The following is a 21,984-nucleotide window of genomic DNA, read 5'->3' on the forward strand; positions in this document are numbered from 1 at the left end:
TGACTCCCCACTGATGTCTGAATCCCCTCCATGACCTCAATAACTGGATTAGCTGATAGATCCCACAATAAATAGACCCAGCATTAAGCACTACACATAGTGATATTTCATAAACTGAACAAACATAATCTCCACTTCCACCAAACATGCTGCAGCTCAAATAGATGTATAAACATTTGATAGTCTATTGAATATTGAACATACTACATTAAACTATCCATACGAAAGCTACCACACCTCTAGCAGTACCTGAAAACACATGTGTAACTGAATACACTGTACCTTCAAGTACCATACCAGGAAATGCCTGAAGGGAAGATAGTTTGATGGCTACACTAAATAAATATATTAATTTGATCACCTGTTTGTTCATATGTTGGTTCATTCTTTCATTCATTCAATCAACAAATGGTGTTCGATCTTGTGTGAAACATTTATATACTGGCCAATGCATGAAATCCTCTCTAATAATGTCATGCATCCATTGCCCCCAACCAACTGAAACGAGAGACTGTAAGAAGGTTGTGAGAACCTGCCGCTTTTTGTGTGGTTATCCCCGTTTTTTTTGGACTGATACTGCTGGGTTTTTAATGCTGTGCACTGGGGCACCACTATCCAGTCCCCAGTGTGGGTGCTCTGACCCCTAATGCATAATTCAAGTCAAGTCAAGTTAACATTTATATAGCGCGCTACATACCCAGAGGGTCTCAAGGCGCTTGAGGGAGGGGGGGAAATTTACTTATCGAATATCCAAGTTTTTAGTTGTTTTCTGAAGGATATGTGGTTTTGTGTAAGGCGGAGGTGGATGGGAAGGGAATTCCAGGTTTTGGCCGCTAAGTAGGAGAAGGATCTTCCTCCCATGGTGGCTTTGTGGATGCGTGGAACAGCTGCGAGGGCTTGATTGGACGATCGCAGCTGGCGGGTAGGGGAGTAAAAGGATAGGCATGTGTTGAGGTATTCGGGTCCAAGTACGTAAAGGGCTTTGTGTGCGTGGGTGAGGAGACAGAACGTTATCCTCTTGTTGACGGGGAGCCAGTGAAGGACTTTCAGGTGACCGGATATGTGATCTTTGCGGGGAATGTCTAATATGAGTCTGGCTGAGGTGTTTTGGATGCGTTAGAGTTTTTTCTGAAGTTTGGCAGTGGTTCCTGCGTACAGGGTATTTCCGTAGTCCTGCCGGCTTGTGACCAGTGCGTGGGTGACAGTTTTTCTCGTTTCGGTGGGGATCCAACGGAATGTTTTTTTGAGCATGCGTAGGATGTTGAAGCATGATGATGATACGGCATTGACTTGTCTGGTCATCAAGAGCGTGGAGTCCAGGATGAAGCCCAGGTTACGTGTGTGGTCCGTAGGTACGGGTGCGTTTCCCAGGGCCGGTGGCCACCATGAGTCATCCCAGGCGGAGGGGGATGTACCAAAGATGAGGACTTCTGTCTTGTCCGAGTTCAATTTGAGACGGCTGTTCTTCATCCATTCGGCTACTTCTTTCATCCCTTCATGTAGGTTGGTTTTGGCGGTGTTTGGGTCTTTGGTGAGGGAGAGGATCATCTGTGTGTCATCTGCGTAGGAGATGATGTTGAGGTTGTGTTGGCGCGCGATGGATGCGAGGGGACTCATGTAAACGTTGAAGAGGGTGGGGCTGAGTGAAGATCCTTGTGGTACGCCGCAGATGACTTCTGTGGCCTCTGATCTAAAAGGGGGAAGGCGGACTCTTTGCGTTCTTCCGGCGAGGAACGAGATGATCCAGTCCAATGCTTTTCCTTGAATTCCGACGTTGCTGAGTCGTTGTATGAGGGTGCTATGGCAGACTGTGTCGAAGGCTGCGGAGAGGTCAAGTAGGATGAGGGCGACTGTGTCTCCGTTGTCCAGAAGTGTTCGAATGTCGTCTGTTGCTGCGATAAGGGCGGTCTCGGTGCTGTGTTCGGCTGGGAAGCCGGACTGTGAAGAGTCGAGGGATTTGTTGGTTTCGAGGAAGGCGGCGAGCTGGCTATTGACTGCTTTCTCAATGACTTTGGCAGGGAATGGGAGGAGCGAGATGGGGCGGTAGTTTTTGAGTTCGGTGGGGTCTGCTGTGGGTTTTTTCAGAAGGGCGCTGAGTTCGGCGTGTTTCCAGCTTTCTGGGAAGGTGGCGGAGTTGAGGGAGCAGTTGATGATGTCTCGGAGGTGGGGTGCGATAATGGAGTCTGCTTTGTTGAAGATGTGGTGGGGATATGGGTCTGTTGGGGATCCTGAGTGGATGGAGTTCATCAGGCGAATGGTGTCATCAGTGGTGATTGGGTTCCAGTCGTTAAGGATGTTCGAGGGGGGTTAAGGTTCGAAGGTGGGTGGGGTGGGTTGGACTCCGGGTTGGTTGTCAAAGCTGTTGTGGATGTTGGCGATTTTGTCGTGGAAGAATGAAGCAAGGGAGTCGCAGAGGACTTGGGAGGGAGTGATGTCGTTGGTGCTGGCGGTGGGGTTGGTAAATTCTTTGACGATGTTGAATAGTTCCCTGCTGTTGTGGGCGTTGTTGTCTAGTCGGTCTTTGAATGCTGACTTCTTGGTAGTCCGGATTAGTTGTTGGTGTTTGCGAGTGGCGTTTTTGAAGGCAGCTTGGTGATAGTGTTTGGGTCTTTTTTCCAGGCTTTCTCAAGGGTACGACAGAGCTTTTTGGATTCCTTAAGGTCATCGTTGAACCAGGGGGCGTTTTTGCTGCCTTGTTTGATTTGATGGTTTTTCATGGGTGCTAATTCGTCAGCGCTGTGGGTGATCCATTGAATGAGGTTGATGGCTGCTTGGTTAGGGTTCGATGACTTGGCAGGAGGGTTTTGGAGAAGCGATGTGAAGATCTGGTCGGTGGTGATTTTGTTCCAGTTTCTTCGCAGAAAATGTTGAGGGTGGTTGTGGATCGTGGTCTTTTTGTAGTTGAAGTGAACACAGCTGTGGTCCGTCCAGTGGAGAGTTGGGGTGTGGTTGAAGGAGATGTGCTTGCTGGAGGTGAAGATAGGGTCGAGCGTGTGCCCTGCATAGTGGGTGGGGGTGTTTACGAGTTGTTGGAGTCCGAGATTGGCGAGATTGTCCAGAAGGGCGGTGGTGCTGCTGTTGTTGCTCTTTTCCAGGTGAAAATTAAGGTCTCCCAGTAGAATGTATTCCTCGGAGGGGGGGCGTGTGGGGTGATGAAGTCAGTGATGTCTTCGCTGAATTGTGTGCGGGGTCCTGGTGGTCTGTAGAGGAGGGTGCCTCTGAGTGTGGTCTTGGGGTCGGAGTGGATCTGGAAGTGAAGGTGTTCGGCGATAGTGAGGTTATCGTCTGAACTGGTCGTGACGCGGATGGAGTTCTTGTGGACAATGGCGATGCCTCCTCCTGTTTGGTTGGTGCGGTCCTTTCGGATGATCTTGTAGCCGTCCGGAATGGCTATGGTGATATCTGGGGCTGAGGAGGCATTCATCCAGGTTTCTGTTAGGAAGGCGACGTCCGGAGAAATGGTGTCGAGTAGATTCCAAAGGTCGATGGCGTGTTTGTGAACCGAGCGGGTGTTGAGAAGGATGCATTTTAGGTGGTTAGTGTCGGGGCTCTGTGTGAGGTTTGTGGATTTGGTGTGGGTCCTGAGGGAGTTGAACTTGCAGGAGTGGCAGGTGAATGGTCCATGGGTGTGACCTAGGGCGGCTTGGTGGCACTTTGGTGGACGGCCGGGGTTAAGGGCTGAGAGGGTAGAGGCGTCATATATGATGCGGGAGGTGATGGGTTTGCGGGGGCCAGGGGGTCTGGCGCTGGGCGCGGTCCAGGCGCGGACGGGCGTAGACGGGCTTACCTTTGGCGCACCTTCGGCGCGACCGCTGCGCGTGGACGCTGCGCATAGGTCCATCTGTCCTAAATGGAGAGTGGAGGGGACGGAGCGAGGGATGGGCAGCTGGGAGGCGGGAGCGAGGTGGAGGGACGGTCTGGGACAGCACAACAAACAAAATGGCAGCAACAAAAACAAACAATGGAGCGCTATGGGTGACTTTTAATTCTAGGCAGCAGTGGTGTCGCGCTAAAAGCAAAGCAGCAGTCGAACAGTGTAACACTCTGCAAAACCAACCACAATGCAATAAGATAACAAGCAGTCGAGCGCGTGATCAGCGGTGCAGGCACAAAGCATGTTTAGAGGATTCAAAGCGCTACGAAATTAACATGGGGCATAAGGCGAATTAAAGGAGGCAAAGCGCTGCTAAAATGGGGCACAGAGCTTATAAACAGGAGGTAAAGCGCTACTTAATGGGGCACAGAGCTTATAAACAGGAGGTAAAGCGCTACTGAATGGGGCACAAAGCTTATAAAAAGGAGGTAAAGCGCTACGATACCAAATACACAAAGCGACTTCCAAGGAGGCAGTGCGATGCAATACCAGGGTCAGAGGAGGTGAGGGGAGCGATCGCTTCTGCACAGGACAGGACGGTCACCACTAATTAAATTGGCTACGTTAACCTTTCTATTAGGCCTCAGAATATGGTGTGGAAATACACCTGTGGCATGAAACGTTAACTGTCATATGTGAACTGCAGCACTTATTGTGCTATTCGCTATTGTGACAAAAGAAAAAATGACTAAAGGCCTATAATTGAAAGTAAACTGACTGCTGCAAATTCATCAGTGACAACCATTAAAATAGCCTTTTTTGACAGAGAGAATTCTCCCTTTTAAATATTAATAAACCACCCCTATGTAGGCCTTGTAGCCCATTAGGTAGAGTGTCTAGTCTTTAAAAGTAGTATGTGTAGAAATTTTATATTGCCCTGTTTCCACATTATCAAGCCCCTCAAAAGTTATTTTCACTGCAGGAGGCTTTCACTGTCGCATGAGGAAATTTGCAGTGCAGACTAGTCTATGATTTTTGTTATCCAGGATGTTGGTCAAGCTAGAGCAATAGTAAAACCACTGTTTAAAAAAACAACAACAATTGAATGGTAAATTTGATTTTGATTAAAATATTCAGAAAAAGGAATTTTTATAACGTTATCTTTTCCCTGCCTAAAGCTAATGGAGGCTAATTTGCATTAGCCTACCAGCAGCTACCCCTGACAGTATCTGACCTTAATGAGGTGTGAAAAAAGTGATCCCAGAGTAGGAGCAATGGTGTACTGTAGGCCTTTGCAAAGGAAGGCTTGGGGAGAGGCACTGCCTAAGCTAAGCTTATATGCTCTGTGCTACAGCTACCAGAGTTTGAGCTCAGGTTTAACTTACTGAATCCTAGTGTTGATCCTAACATGTCAGAGGCCTTATTACTTGTGGTAGACTACCATCCACCCCATTTAATTACTCACTTTCTTAAAAATGAATTTTCCATTTAGAGGTTTTCCTTGCCATTACTTCTATGCTATGCTTGCCATTACTTCTATGCTATGCTTTATAAACAAATGTATGGTACATCAGTTTATCTGTTGTTGTTAAAAAGATTGATACCATTTCCTTTTACCATATTTTAACTGTGTTATTCATGTGATTGATATAGTTGTGCTGTTTACAGAATATTACTTATGTTTTCCTCTTACTATTCTATGAAAAATAGATTACATGCCTCTTTCTCAAATTTACCTGAAATTGGAGTAGCAGTTTCAGTACACTTCATTGTTCCATTCAAACACTGGCTAGCAAAAAAGAAAAAGATCCTTATTCAAGTATATAAAATTAAAATGTACATTGTATATAAAATAAACATGTAAAAATAGAATATAAAAGTAACATGAAATTAAGAACAGAACATATTGATTGCCTTCCACCTCTAACACTTTAGTTCCTCAATCATGCTGGATATTATGTAGGTATGACTCATAAGAAACATATTGAAATTATATTTTGTTATGAGATGGAAGAAATTGGAAACATAGTTTACTTCAATGCAATGTTTATACTCTATGCCTTTCATCAAATTTGAACAATACTGAGGTGACTAAGAGATGAATTTTACATCAATTAAAATGTTGCCAACTCCTTACAAAAATATCATGAAAATTAACTTGTTACTGCAAGTATCAGAAAGTCACAATAGAAAGATAGGTTGTCTTAGCAAATGGTATTTCCACTTAAGTAATAAGAAACGGTCTTAGAAATTATTTCTGCATGAATTGTATTTGATTAGCAAAACTTCAAATAGTGTGCCTTTTCTTTTTATTTCTTCCCTCTTTCTTCCATTTTATTCAAATTTCTAAACAATTCTCCTCAGTTACTGGGTTCAGACTCTATGAAGTTAGATATAAACATATTGCAATCCAGCATTTTCCCTACTTTATTCCCAATGACAGTGTATGAAATCTAGTGTTGTCAGGATGTTTTCCCAGAATTATTTTTGGACACTCAGGATTTAAACTGTTGTTGATATCGTCTGGGATCTGCTGACAAGACTAACGTGCCATATGCTCTACGATTGGTGCTATCTTCAATTCTATGTAGCCTTTGTTAGAAACTGGGGTTTCTGTTTAGCAGAGGTATGCACTCTCTTCAAGCAGGAAAACAATTCTAGTCAGGGTGTGTCACAACACAACCTAAATTATCCTGTGCTCATCCTCTGGTAGCTTGGCACAGAGCAGTCAAGCTTAACTTAAGTGTAAAGTATTTGTGAAACACCTCAAACAACAACACAGTGAAAACACCACAAAAAGACTCCACACCAGCTTACAAAATAGATTATGATTTCATAAATAAAACAAGACCAAAACAACAAACATCCAATGTGTAGAAGTGAAGATATGGGTTTTTAAAAGAATAAATGTCAAAATAGCACCTTTAAGCAATAAGCGCTTAATTGAGTTATCTGGTCATGCTAGAGCGGGCCAAAGTCAATAGTTCAGGCCAACCACGATGGACTGGGAGCCCAGCACAGGGACCCACTTGGGCTTGCTGAACCAAAGTATCTTGATCCAGGATTCATCGGCGGTGGCGAGAATGTCAGGTGCAATCAAGAATATGCCTTGTGTCAAACCACGCAGTGGACAAGACGCATTGACTTTCTCTATGCAACTGTGACAATGCAGCAGTTCTGAGTGTGAGCGATTGTTCCAGATGCGATGACCGGCCTCTGCTCCCTCAGTAGACAATGAGTTGATGCCAAACCTCAAGGATGCGCTGGTTCTGAGGGTGATGTGCTAGATCCGCTCTCCACGACGATGAGTATGTGCTGATTCGTACTCGTGAAAAGGTAAAGATGCACCGGTTCTGATGAGGAAGCCTGGGTTCTGGATGTAGAGCACCTTAGGCCTCCCTTCCAATGGTGTACGACTGGGGTGGCACCACTTGGCAGTGCAGAGTCACAGCTTGCAGATGCAGGTGGTTTAAGTCTTTGCTATCTCTGAGACTTGGGAAGAGGAGGCAACCCAGCAAGCCCTTGGAGTCACTGTGAGCTCAAGTGATGAAGGTCCTTGTTACAGTGGCAAAGTGCACAGAGTCCTATAGGCAGCAAAAACGAGGCCTGACCTCATTTTTGCTCCCTACAGGAGGGTTGATTTGGTTGGTTCTTCTTTTGCAGTGATTGCTGTAAGTTGGTGGGATCTGATTTTTGATCCCAACGGCCCTTTTTCATATTGGTTTGTCAAGGAATTCATGATGCCATATTCCACTTAGGCCCCTCCACTGCACAATAGCTGTAGGCATCATGAATTCCTTGACAAACCAATATGAAAAAGGGCCTTTCGGATCAAGAATCAGATCCCATCAACATGACAACACTCACTGCAAGAGAAGAACCAACCAAATGAACATTCCTATAGGCAGTAAAGACGAGGTCAGTAAAATGGATGGAGGCAGGCAAAATGTTTTGGGAAGACCACCCTAAGGCTTTCATGTCTAACACCTGACAATGTCAAGACCATGAAAATGACAATGGGATGTGTCAAATGTTCATATGCAGGACATTTTATGTTTGTTTTAGTACAAATATTGTCTCATCAAATCATATGTGTGCAGAGATAAGAGCTGAAGAGGCAGTGAATAAGGATATTTTAACACAAAGTTAGAAATATCTCATGTGGCCTTTGTGTCACACATGGAGCTGCTCGTGCTTCCCACTACAACACCAGCTTCTCCTAAGTACTGGGACTATTAGAAGAAACAAAACAGAGTTGGACCCAGAAAGCACAGTTTGAGAGGCAGTAGAGTATGCTGTCCATTTTTATGCACCTGCACTCTTTAAAACCCTTTGTTGCTACAGCTGAACCATAAAGAGGAGATGTGGCTCAAAAATACCTGCTCCACCTGCACAAGAAAAAACAAGGAGCGTTCTAATCCCAAAATAATTTTTGGGCCAGGAGAACGCAACACAGCACTGTTTAAGGCAGTCTCCTGAAAAGACTTACAGGAACAATGAAGGTTTGCTTTGTTGTGTAATATACAATGTGCTGTAAAGCATACCAACTGTGCATGGAAGTGCCTGTAAACTAAGGGCACTGAGAAGGGAGACAGTGGTGATCAATGAAAAAATGCCAGTTGGCTGGTACAGCACTGGGAGGACTTTAAAACATAGTGGGAACTCATCTCCAGTTATTGTGCAGTCGATGGGCCTAAGTGGAATCTGGCATCATGAATTCCTTGACAAACCAATATGAAAAAGGGCCGTTCGGATCAAGAATCAGATCCCACCAACTGACAGAACTCACTGCAAGAGAAGAACCAACCAAATAAACACCCGATCAGCATCTTCCAACTTTGCAAAAGAGTGTCAGCTATTAAAAAGCGCCCTTCCTCATGTGGGGTTTTTATTCTTGGTCAAGACCAGTTCACAAAAGTCTTTGAATCACAGGAATAGAAGCTTAACAATGCCCTACCAGATACACCATTTTTGTTTGAACCATAGGACAGATTTTACTCCGGAAATGTTTCAACATCTGAGGAAATATGAATTTTTATGATCAATTGTGTCCCCTATCTTAGACCCCAACGGCTCCATGTACGTGCTACAAGTACATGTATGTTCCCTCCACTTCCAGCTATGAAGACGCAAATACATTTGCGTCCAACGTTAACATGTCCTCTCAGATCCACCATGAATGGGTCAGATATTCCGTTCCTAAGTATGCCTTGCCAACGTCTTTATATGGTGCACTTTCATGTATTTCTAGCTCTGGCGAGTTAGGCCCTGATTTCTGCCATCGAGCCTTTTCCTGCTTTCTGCCTCTGAATGATCCAGCCTGGCCCTGCATCTGTATCCATGACCTTTGTCTTACTCCCTGCGCGGCTAACGGTGCCTGGCTCGGCCTGTTGCCTGCCAAGACTGTATTTTGCCTTCAAGTTATCTGCTCCGCTCCTCGAAAAATACATTCCTGTCTAGTAGTTTAGGTAAACATCCTTCCAGCCTTCCAGCTGCAGAGCAAAGGGCCCGGCCTCACTGTCTCCATTCAAGTAATTCATAGCTCCTGTTACCATGGTAGGCCCATGGCCCCCTCGCATCTCATGTAGACACGTAGACGCACATGCACGCACTAGCAGTCAGTATAGAATAGCCTCTGCCCGAGAGACCTTTCCTTCCAGATAATACGGTTCCTTAAACACAAGATATTAGATACGATTTGGGATTAGGTTGTTCTGACATCCCAGACTTCTGTCTCCTCATGTAGGGCTAAATGTCAAGTCCCCTTCACCCTCCAGTTGCACGTCAATCACACGTCATACTGCTGCGCGCGCATCTCTGCCATGTATTTCTGCTGACACTGCAGGATTCTCCTATGGATCCACCCACCTGTGACATCTCATAATGACGTTTCTAGTACATGCCCTCATGCACGCCTATTGTAACGCCTTTTCATTACGTATGTGTATTCTTATCTCTCCTCTCAGCTGTTACGCCTTCTGCATCTGCCTTTACTGTAATGCATTGACTATATATATGATAACCTGTCAATAAAGTATTGTCTATCCCTTCCCGAACCTTCGTGGTGACGGAATCCGATTGCCTGGTTCGAACCAATTCCTTTTTAAGGAATAAAACCCCTTTTAAAACCTCAAATACCACGGATTCTGCCTCTTATTTTTGACTGAGTTATTCCTATTGAACTTTACCGCATAAATTAAGTATAGGTAATTTAAATTTACCACACATCTCGGGGTGATCAACCAAATTTCCAACTTTAGGCTAACCATTCAGTTTCCAGACAGTCTTACAATTTCCATGAAGGCGATTTGTAATGTTTTGAGGGTTTTATCAATTTCCTTTGAAGTGGATTATGTTATTATATTATTTTAACTATGAATCTTTTTACAGAGATATAATTACAAAGAAAATTAAAAATGTTAAATAAACATTAGAACTTGTAAAACAAAATCATTACAACAGACACCCTAATGTGTTTTATCAACTTTATGTTACGTGCATTCTACCAAAACAATATTCCTAATCCGAAATGTAACCTTACTCTAATCCTCACTATTATCCTAAACTGTAAACCTAACCTTACCTCTTATAACTAAACTTATCCCATAGGGGTATTAGCATCCTTAACCCCTTTCTATTATTGTCTTATTTTTAATAACTAGTCTAGTAATAAATATATATTTTAATTGGATTATATTCATTGTTGTGAGCTAATACAACTAGTAGCATTAATGGAATCTCTCATAAGTGGATTCTCATTGCTCTTTATAGGCATAGTTTTTTCACAGTAATATCTCCTTTTACTGGTTTTCCATCTTTTCTGGTATGCATATAAGAAATGCGTTACTTACCTGTAACTGCAGTTATCCAGTATTAGTGTCTTTTATAGATTCACATGCCTGAATCATTCCCCGTCGTCGAGACGGGAGCCTCCGGTATATAAAAAAGTAATGTCCTAAGACATACATATAAAAGAATAGGCCTAAGGGTCCCACCTTAGTGTCCTATCTAGCTCCTTATGTAGGAAGGACCAAACAGAGTAGGCCCAAGGGTCCCACCTTGGTAGCCTATCTGTGTCCTTTTGTAAAAAGGACCAAAGTAAAGAGAAACAACCAATCAGCTACTACCTCCCTCTAGAACCTTCCTGTCAGGAGCCTCAGTCTCTCAGATTTTCGTACGCACCAAGCTAGTTAGGTGTAAACTTGTTAGAGAGAGGTGAGTCCTTCCAGGGGAGGCGGGAGGGTGCATGTGAATCTATGAAAGACACTAATACTGGATAACTGCAGTTACAGGTAAGTAACGCATTTCTTATCCAGTATTTGGGTGTCTTTCATAGATTCACATGCCTGAATCAGAGTAGCAAGCAATACAATATGCACATTCTGTGTTGGTACAGCATACATAAGTCTGCAGATAGGAAACATTTGCGACTGTAAATCAACAACATACAATGTCATGTAGTATCTAGTAATAAAGAGATGTGCATACCAGTCAAGGATGGTGGGAAGCAAGAAGGCTCACCTCACTGGAATAGATGGCGAAGCACTGCTCTGCCCACTGCTGCGTCTTTCGTCAGCTCAGCATCCAAGCAGTAGTGCCTGGTGAAGGTATGCGGGGACTTCCAGGTTGCCGCTCTACAGATATCCAGGAGTGGCACTCCAGCAAACAGTGCCGCAGACGTGGACATGGCTCTCGTGGAATGGGCTTTGGCCCGCGAGTCCAAAGGTCGCCCAGCCTTGTCATGGCAGAAAGTTATCGCTGAAGAGATCCACCTTGATATACTTTGTTTCATCAAGGGCATGCCCTTCCTTGGTCTGCTGAATGCGACAAAGAGTTGGGATGATTTTCTGAATTGTCTTGTTCTGTCAATATAGAATTTGAGGCATCTCTTAAGATCTAAAGAATGCAGCGTTCTTTCAGCCGAAGTAGATGGGTTCGGAAAGAACGATTTGAGAACCACTGGCTCATTAAGATGGAAGTCCGATGGGACTTTGGGTATGAATCGTGGGTTAGTACGCAGGATGACTCTGTCCTCTCTGAATTGTAAGAAAGGGTCTTGGATGGAGAGGGCTTGCAATTCACCGACCCTTCTGGCTGAGGTTAAAGCCAGGAGGAGGGCCGTCTTCCACGACAGGAATTTGATATCCGTTTTGTGGATAGGCTCGAAGGGATGCTTCATCAGTTGGTGAAGGACCACGTTCAGTTGCCATGACCGAGGGATAGGTTTTGGCCTTGGAAAGGACCTGAATAGGCCCTTCAGGAATTGTTTGATGAGCCTGTCCGCCCACAGCGAAGGACCCTTAGAAGTTCTTGTGAACCTGGATATTGCTGCTAGGTGTACCTTGATGGACGCATGTGCAAGTCCTGACTGCGCCAGATGTAGCAGATATGGCAGCAGTTGCTGTGGGGTGACATGGAAAGGGTGTAGGTCTTCTTTTGCACACCAGACACAGAAGCGTTTCCATTTCAGAGAATAGGTCTTTTTAGTGCTGTCAGCTCTAGCTTTAGCGAGGACATCTCTACACTCCTGCGGAATGTTCAGGTGGCTGAATTCGCGGTATTCAGGAGCCAGGCTGATAACTTCAGAGGGCCCAGGTTCGGGTGGAGAACCTGTCCTTGGGACATTGTGAGCAGGGTCGGATGACTGTGTAGGCGAAGAGGTGGTTGGATAGACAGGCGATGAAGTTCCGTGTACCAATGCTGTCTCGGCCAGGATGGGGCGATGAGAATCAGGGTGCAGGGCTCCGATTTCATCTTCCTGATTACCCTGGGTATCAGTGGAAATGGCGGAAAGGCGTAAGCAAACACGTTCTGCCAAGCTATGGAAAATGCATTCCCTAGTGTTCCTGGTTGGGGAAGCCTGCTTGCGAAGCTTGGGCATTTGGCGTTCTCCCAGGTGGCAAAGAGGTCTATCTGTGGTGTTCCCCACTCCGCAAAGATGTAGTTTATCGCTCCCGCATCCAGCTCCCATTCGTGGGATAGAGACTGTTCCCTGCTCAGGGCGTCCGCTAGGACATTGTCTTTGCCCGGAACGTATTCGGCTTTGAGCGTTATTCCATGCCGGAGGAGCAAATTCCAGACTCTCTGAGATTCTCGAGAGAGAGAGAGAGAACGCGTCCCTCCCTGTTTGTTCAGGTAGTGCATCGTCGTGGTGTTGTCTGTCCTGACTAGCACTGGGGAGTTTCGGATGCGTGGGAGGAATGATTGGAGCGCCAGAAAGACTGCCCTTAGCTCCAGAATGTTGATATGGAGTTTGGATTCCTGCGGCGTCCATTTGCCGTTGATCTGTAGTTCTTGCAGGACCGCACCCCAGCCCTCTAGGGATGCGTCCATCGTGACTACATGTGGTTGCACTGGAAGCAGGAATGGCAGTCCCTGCGACAGGTGTCTGGTCGACCTCCACCATTGTAAATTGTTGACTATAGATTGAGTGACTCGTATGCGGTCTTCGAAGGATCCCGCAGCTTGTGTCCACTGCCTTGTCAGTTCTTCCTGAAGGGGGCGCATTTTTAGACGGCAGTGTGGGATGAGCAGAATGCATGAAGACATCATGCAGAGGAGCGACTTGAAGATACGGACAGTCAGAGTCTTTTTGGATGCCACTAACGTGGCTAATGAGATACGTTTCGATTTTCTCTCCTGCGATGGGAAGGCTCTTGCGTGTTCCATGTCCAGGGTCGCTCCAAGGAAAGTGATGACTTTGCTTGGTTTCAGTGATGACTTCTCTTTGTTGAGGGTCAGGCCTAGTTGGCGGAAAAGATGCAGACAGGCGCTGGAAGACGCGGCTGCGGCTGTTGCTGATGGAGCCTTTACCAGCCAGTCGTCCAGGTATGGGAAAACCTGGTGTCCCTGTTGACGAAGAAAGGCTGCGACAGGAGAGAGGCATTTTGTAAATATCCGTGGGGCAGATTTTAGGCCGAATGGGAGAACACGGAATTGGTAGTGGACTCCTGCTACTGCGAATCTGAGGTACTTCCTGTGTCCTTTGAGTATAGGGATGTGATAGTAGGCGTCCTGAAGATCTAGTGATGTCATGTAGTCGCCTTTTTCCAGGAGTCCCAGGATCTCTTGTAGTGTGACCATACGGAACGACTGTTTCTTTAGGAACACATTGAGCGCTCTCAGGTCGAGGATCGGTCTCCATTTCGTGCCTTTTTTGTGAATTAGGAAGAAGTGGGAGTAGAATCCTTCCCCCTTTTGGGCGTGTGGAACTTTTTCTATTGCGCCCTTTTGAAGCATGGAAGCTATTTCCTGAAGAAGCAGCCGTAGGTGTCTGTGAGGGCGCTTGGCAGGTGGTGTCGTTGGGGGATTTGAAAGGAATTCCAGTGAGTGGCCGAATTGGAGAAGTTGTAAAACCCACCGGTCCGTCGTTATTTGTCGCCAATTCTGTAGGAAAGAGCAGAGTTTTCCTCCAAGTCGTAAAGAATGTGATGGTGGAGGGGCTGGCCAATTGATAGAGTCATTGGCGATTGCCTGCGGGCCTCTTCTGACCTTTTCCCCTGTAGGACGATTTGTTGTATGAAGTTTGACGTCCCGACTGGTTCTGATGCTGTTGGAACTGCGTCTTGCCCTGTGAGTACGAATAGGAGGACCTATTTTGGTAGGAACCTCTGTACGAAGATTGTCCTCTCCCTCTGTTGCCACGAAAGGACTGATTTCTAGATTGTAGAGTTCCCAGAGCTCTGGCTGTATCGGTGTCCTTTTTGATTGTGGTGAGGGCTTCATCGATCTTTTCGCCGAAAAGATGTTCGCCATCATACGGCATATCAATTATTTTAGTTTGAACCTCCTGTCGGAAGGAGGTGGCCTTAAGCCAACCTTGATGTCTTAGAACAGCGGCGCCCGCCAGCTGCCTGAAGCCAGTCATGGCTACGTCGATGGCACAGTCGATCAATTCCGAAGCCGATGTTTGGCCCTCAAGGAGTAGCGAGTGTGCCTCCTCTTTCAAATCCTCTGGAAGGTCAGCGAGGTAGGGTGCGATGTCCGCCCAGAGTTGACGGTTGTAGCGGCCCAGGAGTGCGATAGAGTTGGCGATCTTCACCGTCGTCGCAGACGTGGTGGAAAAGCGTTTTCCGATGGCATCCAGCTTCCTGCCTTCTTTATCGGGTGGTGTTGATAAGGGAGATGCAGGGTTTCGCGAATTCTTCTGTGCTGCCTGAGTAACCACGGAGTCTGCCTTGGGGTGACCCGTGAGGCATGCTGGTGCCGATGATGTAGCTTTATATTTTTTGTCAAGTCTGGGCACTACTACCTGCAGAGAAGCTGGAGTCTGCATGAGTTGTTTGCCCTGTTTCAGTAGGTAGTCAATGATCGGGATCGATTTTGTTGTTTTCTTCGCAGGTTCCTTAAAATCATAGAGGAAACATTCAGTCTCCTGTGTTTCCATGGACATATGGAACCTTTTGGCTGCCCTTTCAATGAGGTTATGGAAGCCGCCAATGTCTGCAGGTGGAGAATCCGAAGACTGTGGCTCTGGAGAGGCCGGAGAGAGAGTGACGTAGTCCTGGTCTGCGTCCGGGTCTGTGTCATCATCGCGGACTTCCCCTTCTTCATGGTCCCTCTCATCGTCATCGGACGAGATGGTGTCTTGTGCTGGATCCTGAGTTCTAGGAAGTACCAGCGGAGGGGGCTTATGTCGCGGTACGGGCGCAGGTACCTGCGGAGCCGGAGGAGCAACAGGAGTGGCTTTTTCTGGAAACCGCTCTTTATAGTCTTGGATGAGGAATCGCAAGTCCGAAACTAAGGATGCTGGCAGGCACACCATTGGTGTCACTTGTGTGTGTACTTGAGTATGGACAGCTTGAGTCACAGGTTCCTCAACATCTTGCTACTCATCTGTACTCTGGCACTTAAGCACCAGTTCCGAAGGGCTAGTGGCCTCATCCAGTTCCTGGTTTTGTAAGAAGCAGGATGGTGTTAGTTGTTGCACCTTACTAGGTGATGTCATGTCCGGTGTAATTGGTTTTTTAGTAATCCTGATTGTGACATGGGACATCTGGGCATCAATAGCATGTGAGAGCAGCTCAGACTCCTTCCAGGTACCAGTTGCCGTCGACGCCTGTGTCGATGGTGCCACCAAAGAGCTTTCCGTCGACGGAATTTTACCCTTCGTCGACGGTATGTCCGTCGTCGATGTCCTCGTTGACGGTGTCCTCGCCGACGGTAACTTTTCCATCGTCGACGGCTTCGTCGTCGTCGACGGGGTGCTCCTCGTCGACGATGGAGGTTTCGTCGACGATGTGGCTTTCGTCGACGGTGTCGTCGTCGATGTCCTCGGCGTCGACCGCGTCGTCGACGACGTAGTCCTAGTCGTCGAGGGAACAGTAGATGAAAGTGGTCTACTCGTCGACAATGAAGGTGTAGTTTTCGTCGACGAGGAAGACGCCGACGAGGCCGTCGTTGTCGACACTGTCGTCGTCGACGTAGAGACGATTTTCAGCGCTGAGGAGGCCGTCGACGTTGTAGTCGTCGTTGTAATCAGCGACTGCTTCCTGGGGACAGGAAGGTCCTTGTCAGACACAGGTGGCTTGCCCTCTGAAGACTTTCTGGCCTTCTTAGGAGGGGTGTCTGAGGGGCCAGGAGAGGAAACCCTAGGCCTCTTCAAGGAGAACTGCGAGGCGCCAGACATGCTCTCACCTTCAGAAACCAAGTCGCTATCTGGTTTGTTTTTAAGTCTGTTCAGCCATATCAGAAGACGTCCTTCCCGGTCCTTCTGGGTTTTATGGGAGAAAGTCCGACATATTTTGCAGTCCTTGGCCTGGTGGTGGGGGTAGAGACAGTATAAACAGGCCTCATGTGCATCCTCCACGTGAAGCCTTTTTTTGCCACAAGAAACACAGGCTCGAAAGAGTCCTTTCTTCCGGCTATCAGCCATAGCAAAGAAGTCGAGAAAATATCGAATTAGGATGAAAAGTAAGTTTCCTGAGGAGAACTCAGGTGGAGACTCCCTAGCACAACGTGCGGTAGAAAATCTGAGAGACTGAGGCTCCTGACAGGAAGGTTCTAGAGGGAGGTAGTAGCTGATTGGTTGTTTCTCTTTACTTTGCTCCTTTTTACAAAAGGACACAGATAGGCTACCAAGGTGGGACCCTTGGGCCTACTCTGTTTGGTCCTTCCTACATAAGGACCTAGATAGGACACTAAGGTGAGACCCTTAGGCCTATTCTTTTATATGTATGTCTTAGGACATTACTTTTTTATATACCGGAGGCTCCCATCTCGACGACGGGGAATGATTCAGGCATGTTAATTAATTAATTAATTAATTGTGTGCTTATATAGCGCTGGAATCACTCCCGAAGGGGTACCTCCGCGCTTCGACCGCTGCGAAACCCTTCCTGGCTTCCCTGAGAGATGGTCCCTTAATGGGTATCTCCAGGGTGAGACCAGGCATCCCCGGCGGTCTGGTGGGGCCGTTAGTGAAGATGAGGCAAGCTAGTGCCCAGAGTTGCCGAGTGTGATCGCTGATCAGAGTGGGCACCGAGGCGAGAGAATTATCGAGTCCGCTGACCCTGGTCCAGAAACCTGCTGCGTCGGGAATCGAACCCTGGTCCCGGGCCGTCCTCTGCTCTCGGGTCTGCCGCCTCTAACCAGTGAGCCACACTACTTCATGATCTATGAAAGACACCCAAATACTGGATAAGTTCATTATTTTTCTAGCTATATTGTTGTTTGATTAAATTTAGACATCATGCCACATGCACATGCCTTGCATCTCAGTTCAAGAAACTTAAGGTGAGCCTTGTATCGTTAAGAGTCAAAGGGTTTATTCTTATGCTTCCCATATTTAAACAGTGTGGGAGCTAAATCAAAGATCACATCAACCCTGTCACTTTTTTCTCGCTTGTCCCACCAATAACATTCTTAGTATTTAAAAACTACCAATTTATCATTAAGTTTGGGTGACATAAGCACATGAAATTGCATATCACACAATTTATCAATGTTCGCATAAAAGGAGTTGGAGAACACTTTGGAAACAAATATGTAATATGCTAATCAAAACTCAAAGTAACCAAAGTGCTCAAATACTAAAGTGACAAGAAGAGGCACAATGCTATAATGATCACTCAAAAGCTGGACTGGCTTCAAGCCCAAGAGTAGATTTCATGGCATTTTAGAAAAAGGATTGTGGGCAAGGAAAATAAACAACAATTGAAGTGTCATACAAGAGAGTGCCTCTCAGGATTGATTTTATGCGGAATGGTGAGCCTTCTTGAACAAAAACAATCCTGCATGCAACAAAGGCACCGTTGCACCATGGTGCTAGGGTACCTGCATTGGCAATAGGCTGCCAAAAGAGTGCCAGACAGGAATGCACCACATTGCCTTACATACGGTGCATTCCTGCCCTTTCCCTGTCATGCAGTGCAGTGCCGTAAGGTGACTTTTTGCGTGGCGCTGCGCTGCACTGCACTGCGTGACAAGTTCGTTAATAGCCGTAAATGAGAATTGTTCACTCTGTGTGCTCTTTCCTATCTTATGTTATCTTACGTACACTCACTCCAATCCAAACCACTCTCGAAAATCATCTACATAAGGATTAACGTAACCTTTCTTACGGTATATCAAACAAGCATTTACAATGCAACGGTCTCGCCTTTGAAAAAGTTAGAGCTATTTGCATTGTTAATGACAACATTTTTATTTATGTGTTGGTTTTGAAAACAGATAAATAAATAGCACTGTCATTTACAATGCCAGTATCTTACTCTCCCAGCCTACACAATGGATACGCTTTACGTACATCCTCCAGATGTGTCTGCAATGCATGCCTTCACACCACCCAGTACCACCTTAGCACCCAAATAAAATCAACAGGTGAGCAACACGCCATCCAGAACTCTCTGCAAAACCTCCTCACACCATCTAAAGCCATGTGCATACTCTCCCCATAACCAGAGAGGAATAAAGCCCCCCGGAAGCTTGTGTACAGCCCCTCACACCTTCCAGGACCCTGTGTACACCCTCTTACATACCCAACAAGGGATTCAGCCTTCAGAACCCTGTGCGCGTCCAGTTCACAATATCTAGTGCACTTTGCGCGCACACTAGACCTGGGGTACAGCCCTCAGAACCCTTTCATTGGCCTACTCACACCATCTAGTGACCTGCGTACACACACACCAGACGCGCCTCTCACGCGCCAGATGAGGGATAGACGATGCTAAATTTGTAAAATAAATAAGTGCCAGGACCTTCATCAAGAGGCCACTGCAGCTTGCACCTCCCATTGCCCCTGCCTGCGCTTTCAGTGACAGTACCAACACAACTACTAACCACCACGCTCTTACAAGTGAGACAATTAGGACTATTCCGGGTCTCCACAACTGTAAGAATGGCTTGGGTGGCAGGTATTACTTATATCTAAGATCTGCTCTATTGAAATAAAAAACAATGTGTGCTCATCTCTAAATTAGACAATGAGCGCCGCCATGTTGCAGACTGTCAGACGTGCCAGTGTTGATAAATTAAGTGCCCCTGTCAAGCACTGGAAACCACTGGCTCAAATTAAGCACTGGGGGTAGAGCCTCCAGAACCAGCTGCATGCCCTACTCACTCCAACCAGTGCTGTGTGAACATCCACTCATACACCAAAAAAGTGATGCAACCCAAACAACACTTTGCACGCTTCCTCACACCGTCTAGTGCCATGTGCACACCCTCTCACATAGCACACAACAGATGCAACCCTCATAACCTTTGCATGTCCTACTCAAACAGACAGGTGCCATGTGCGCACCCTCACATACACACACCAAACAAAGGACAATGCCACAAGTATTCATGCCATTTAATACCTTGTGCACAGCCTACTCACGCACGGCGTCACACACACACAAGTGCATCTACCAGATGTCCCTAAAGTAAACATTAAATGTGTCTACTCTGAGCGGAGAACATATGACACCTTCCTGCAACGCACCAGCATGTTACACAAGGGGGGCAATGCACTAGTATTGCATTAAATTTGTTTGGGAAACTAATAGCCCGAGCCATACGAATACAGAGTGTGCAAACTAACACTGATGTGGGACGTGAGAGGCGAATGCCTGGTGAAAAAAGTTAGAATACAGGATCGATTCCATCTTAAATGGATTGTGTTTGTAGTAATTTTGTGTGAGGGACATATGACTTAAACCTGAACCAAACAGCAGATTCCCATACATGCAAGTACAGCGATGCAAACGTTTCACAGTGCTGAGGATACACAGACAGCAGTGACTTGCGAACTGAGACTGGTAACACCACCGCCACCCACACGCTCATCCTACAGCAACAAAAGTTAAATGTAAATACTGTTGACTTAGTCTACCCAAAAAAAGTGACTTATTAAAGCGGCCGGATCTACCAGCAAAGAAATGGGTTGAGGACAAAAGGCAAGTATATCCACCAATCAATCTTCTGTTCCATGTTTGAGCACCAGCCTATGTTGTGCAAAATGAAATTGAGAAACCGTGTACTCCAGGAACACCAGCAAGTAACAAATATGGACATACCCCACTATTCAATGAACTTTATCAAGCAAACTGCTACTTTGCAAATAACAATGTAGAAATATACAGAATGTTGAGATCTTAGTCTCCAGCTCTGCTGTGTCCTGTCACAGAGGCGCATATGGAAGGGGTTAGGTTCAAAGTGGGGAAAGAGAGCTGTTACTAGATGGCCGGCACCTGACATTCCAGGGATTCCCGGGAATAATTTACACTGCAGCCTCCAGTATCCTCACTGCAGGAGCTGCACGGAAAAAGAGTACCGGTACCTCAGTGCAATTGAGAGCTGAACCCACTCACCTCACTCTTCACCTCCACGGTGCTGTTACTCTCCAGGAAGCGCAGGTTCTGCGAAATGCTGAAGCTGCGGTTCATGGCCAATGCTGCTTCGGACGCCTTGGCTGCGCTGGCTGGGGATGCAGGTGCCCCTACCTGGCGCGAAAGTCTATATGCAACTGCTTGTATCTGGGGGCTGTGCGCACTCCGGTGGGTAAATTCACTACCTCTCCCTGGACGCGGAGGATATTCTCTCACGCCTCGTTCCCGCAGTTGCTCCAGACTCCTGGGATTGCTCATTCCTATAGGTAGGGGAGGGGCCGAGCCTCACCCAGGGCGAGGATAACAAGCGGTAGGGAGGAGAGCGACACACGAAGGAAGAGAGCAGGGGTTGGGGAGTGTGAAGAGCGTGCAAGGCTTGAGAGTGAGCCAACCCCTGTACGAGGTCCGGCCCTGCGCGGCAAAACCTGTAGCAGGAGGCAGAGGAGGAGCCCAAAGCCCCCGGGTGGGGGCCGGTGCTGCCGGCACATGGAGGCTCCGTCCAGGTGCGTCAGTCAGTCCGGTGGATCCCGCCGCGGGTGAAGGTCCTCGGGGCCCGCTGCCGGTGAGCCTCTCCGGGTCCAGGCATTAGGGGCTCCCCGCTCGCAGGCTCCTCCCTCTCGGCGGGTGATGTCCAGCACCGCGGTCCCCAACTGCTCGGGCCGCTCTGGGGAAGTTGCCACTTCCAGACTGGGTGCAGGTTGGGCACGGACCTGGAGCGGCCTGCACCCAGGGAATAGGCCGGACTGAGGTCTCCGATCTGCATGTACCTTTAATGCAGCGCGGCTGGCTCCTAGTGTTCCTCCTTGCAGGCCACATGCAGGACACCACACCTGTGCCAGAGACACCAATGGGGGGATATCAGCAGGGTTAAGAGTCACGGAGTGAATACGGGCAGTGACGGCAGGTGGCTACACTACTTCAGTCCCACTTGCAGTGCGAATTTGCCGCTCTGACCCTGCCTTGGCGCTCCAAGTCAACGTGCACCGGAACCAGCCAGGACTCTGAGCTGCACTTTACAGGTGCCACAGCAGCTTCACTACACACAATGAAGGTCCAGCACGCCGCTCTTCCACAGCAGAGGGCCGCAGCGGCAGCGCAGAGCCCACAATCACCTCAGGGCCAGCTTTGCCGAGCCGTTGCTCCTCTCCAGCCAGCAGAACCGCCAACAGCTGCAGGCTGTCTTCTTTCAAGTTGGTATAATGCGCCGAGATTATACTAACATGAAAGAAGTTTCTCTTTTAGCCCCGTCCCTTTCAAACTGGGCGCCCCGACTTCCTGCTGGGGTAAAAGGTTCCTTATCTTCTTTATGGGCCATCTGGACCCATAAAGAAGATAAGAAAGCTTTTACACCAGCAGTAA

The 21,984-nt window shown here is 47.2% G+C and overlaps 1 protein-coding gene across 1 annotated transcript in view; it reads right to left on the minus strand.

The window, feature by feature from the left end:
- OTOGL (otogelin like) overlaps positions 1 to 21,984 on the minus strand; it is a 1,110,282-nt gene that overhangs the window by 743,384 nt on the left and 344,914 nt on the right. The window contains exon 20 of the mRNA XM_086931129.1: positions 5,551 to 5,603. Within this exon, the coding sequence (XP_086787255.1) occupies positions 5,551 to 5,603 (53 nt within the window). The remainder of the gene's footprint in view (positions 1 to 5,550; positions 5,604 to 21,984) is intronic.

This window comes from Lissotriton vulgaris, chromosome 1_1 (genome assembly GCF_964263255.1).
Source record: "Lissotriton vulgaris chromosome 1_1, aLisVul1.2, whole genome shotgun sequence".
Lineage (NCBI taxonomy): Eukaryota > Metazoa > Chordata > Amphibia > Caudata > Salamandridae > Lissotriton > Lissotriton vulgaris.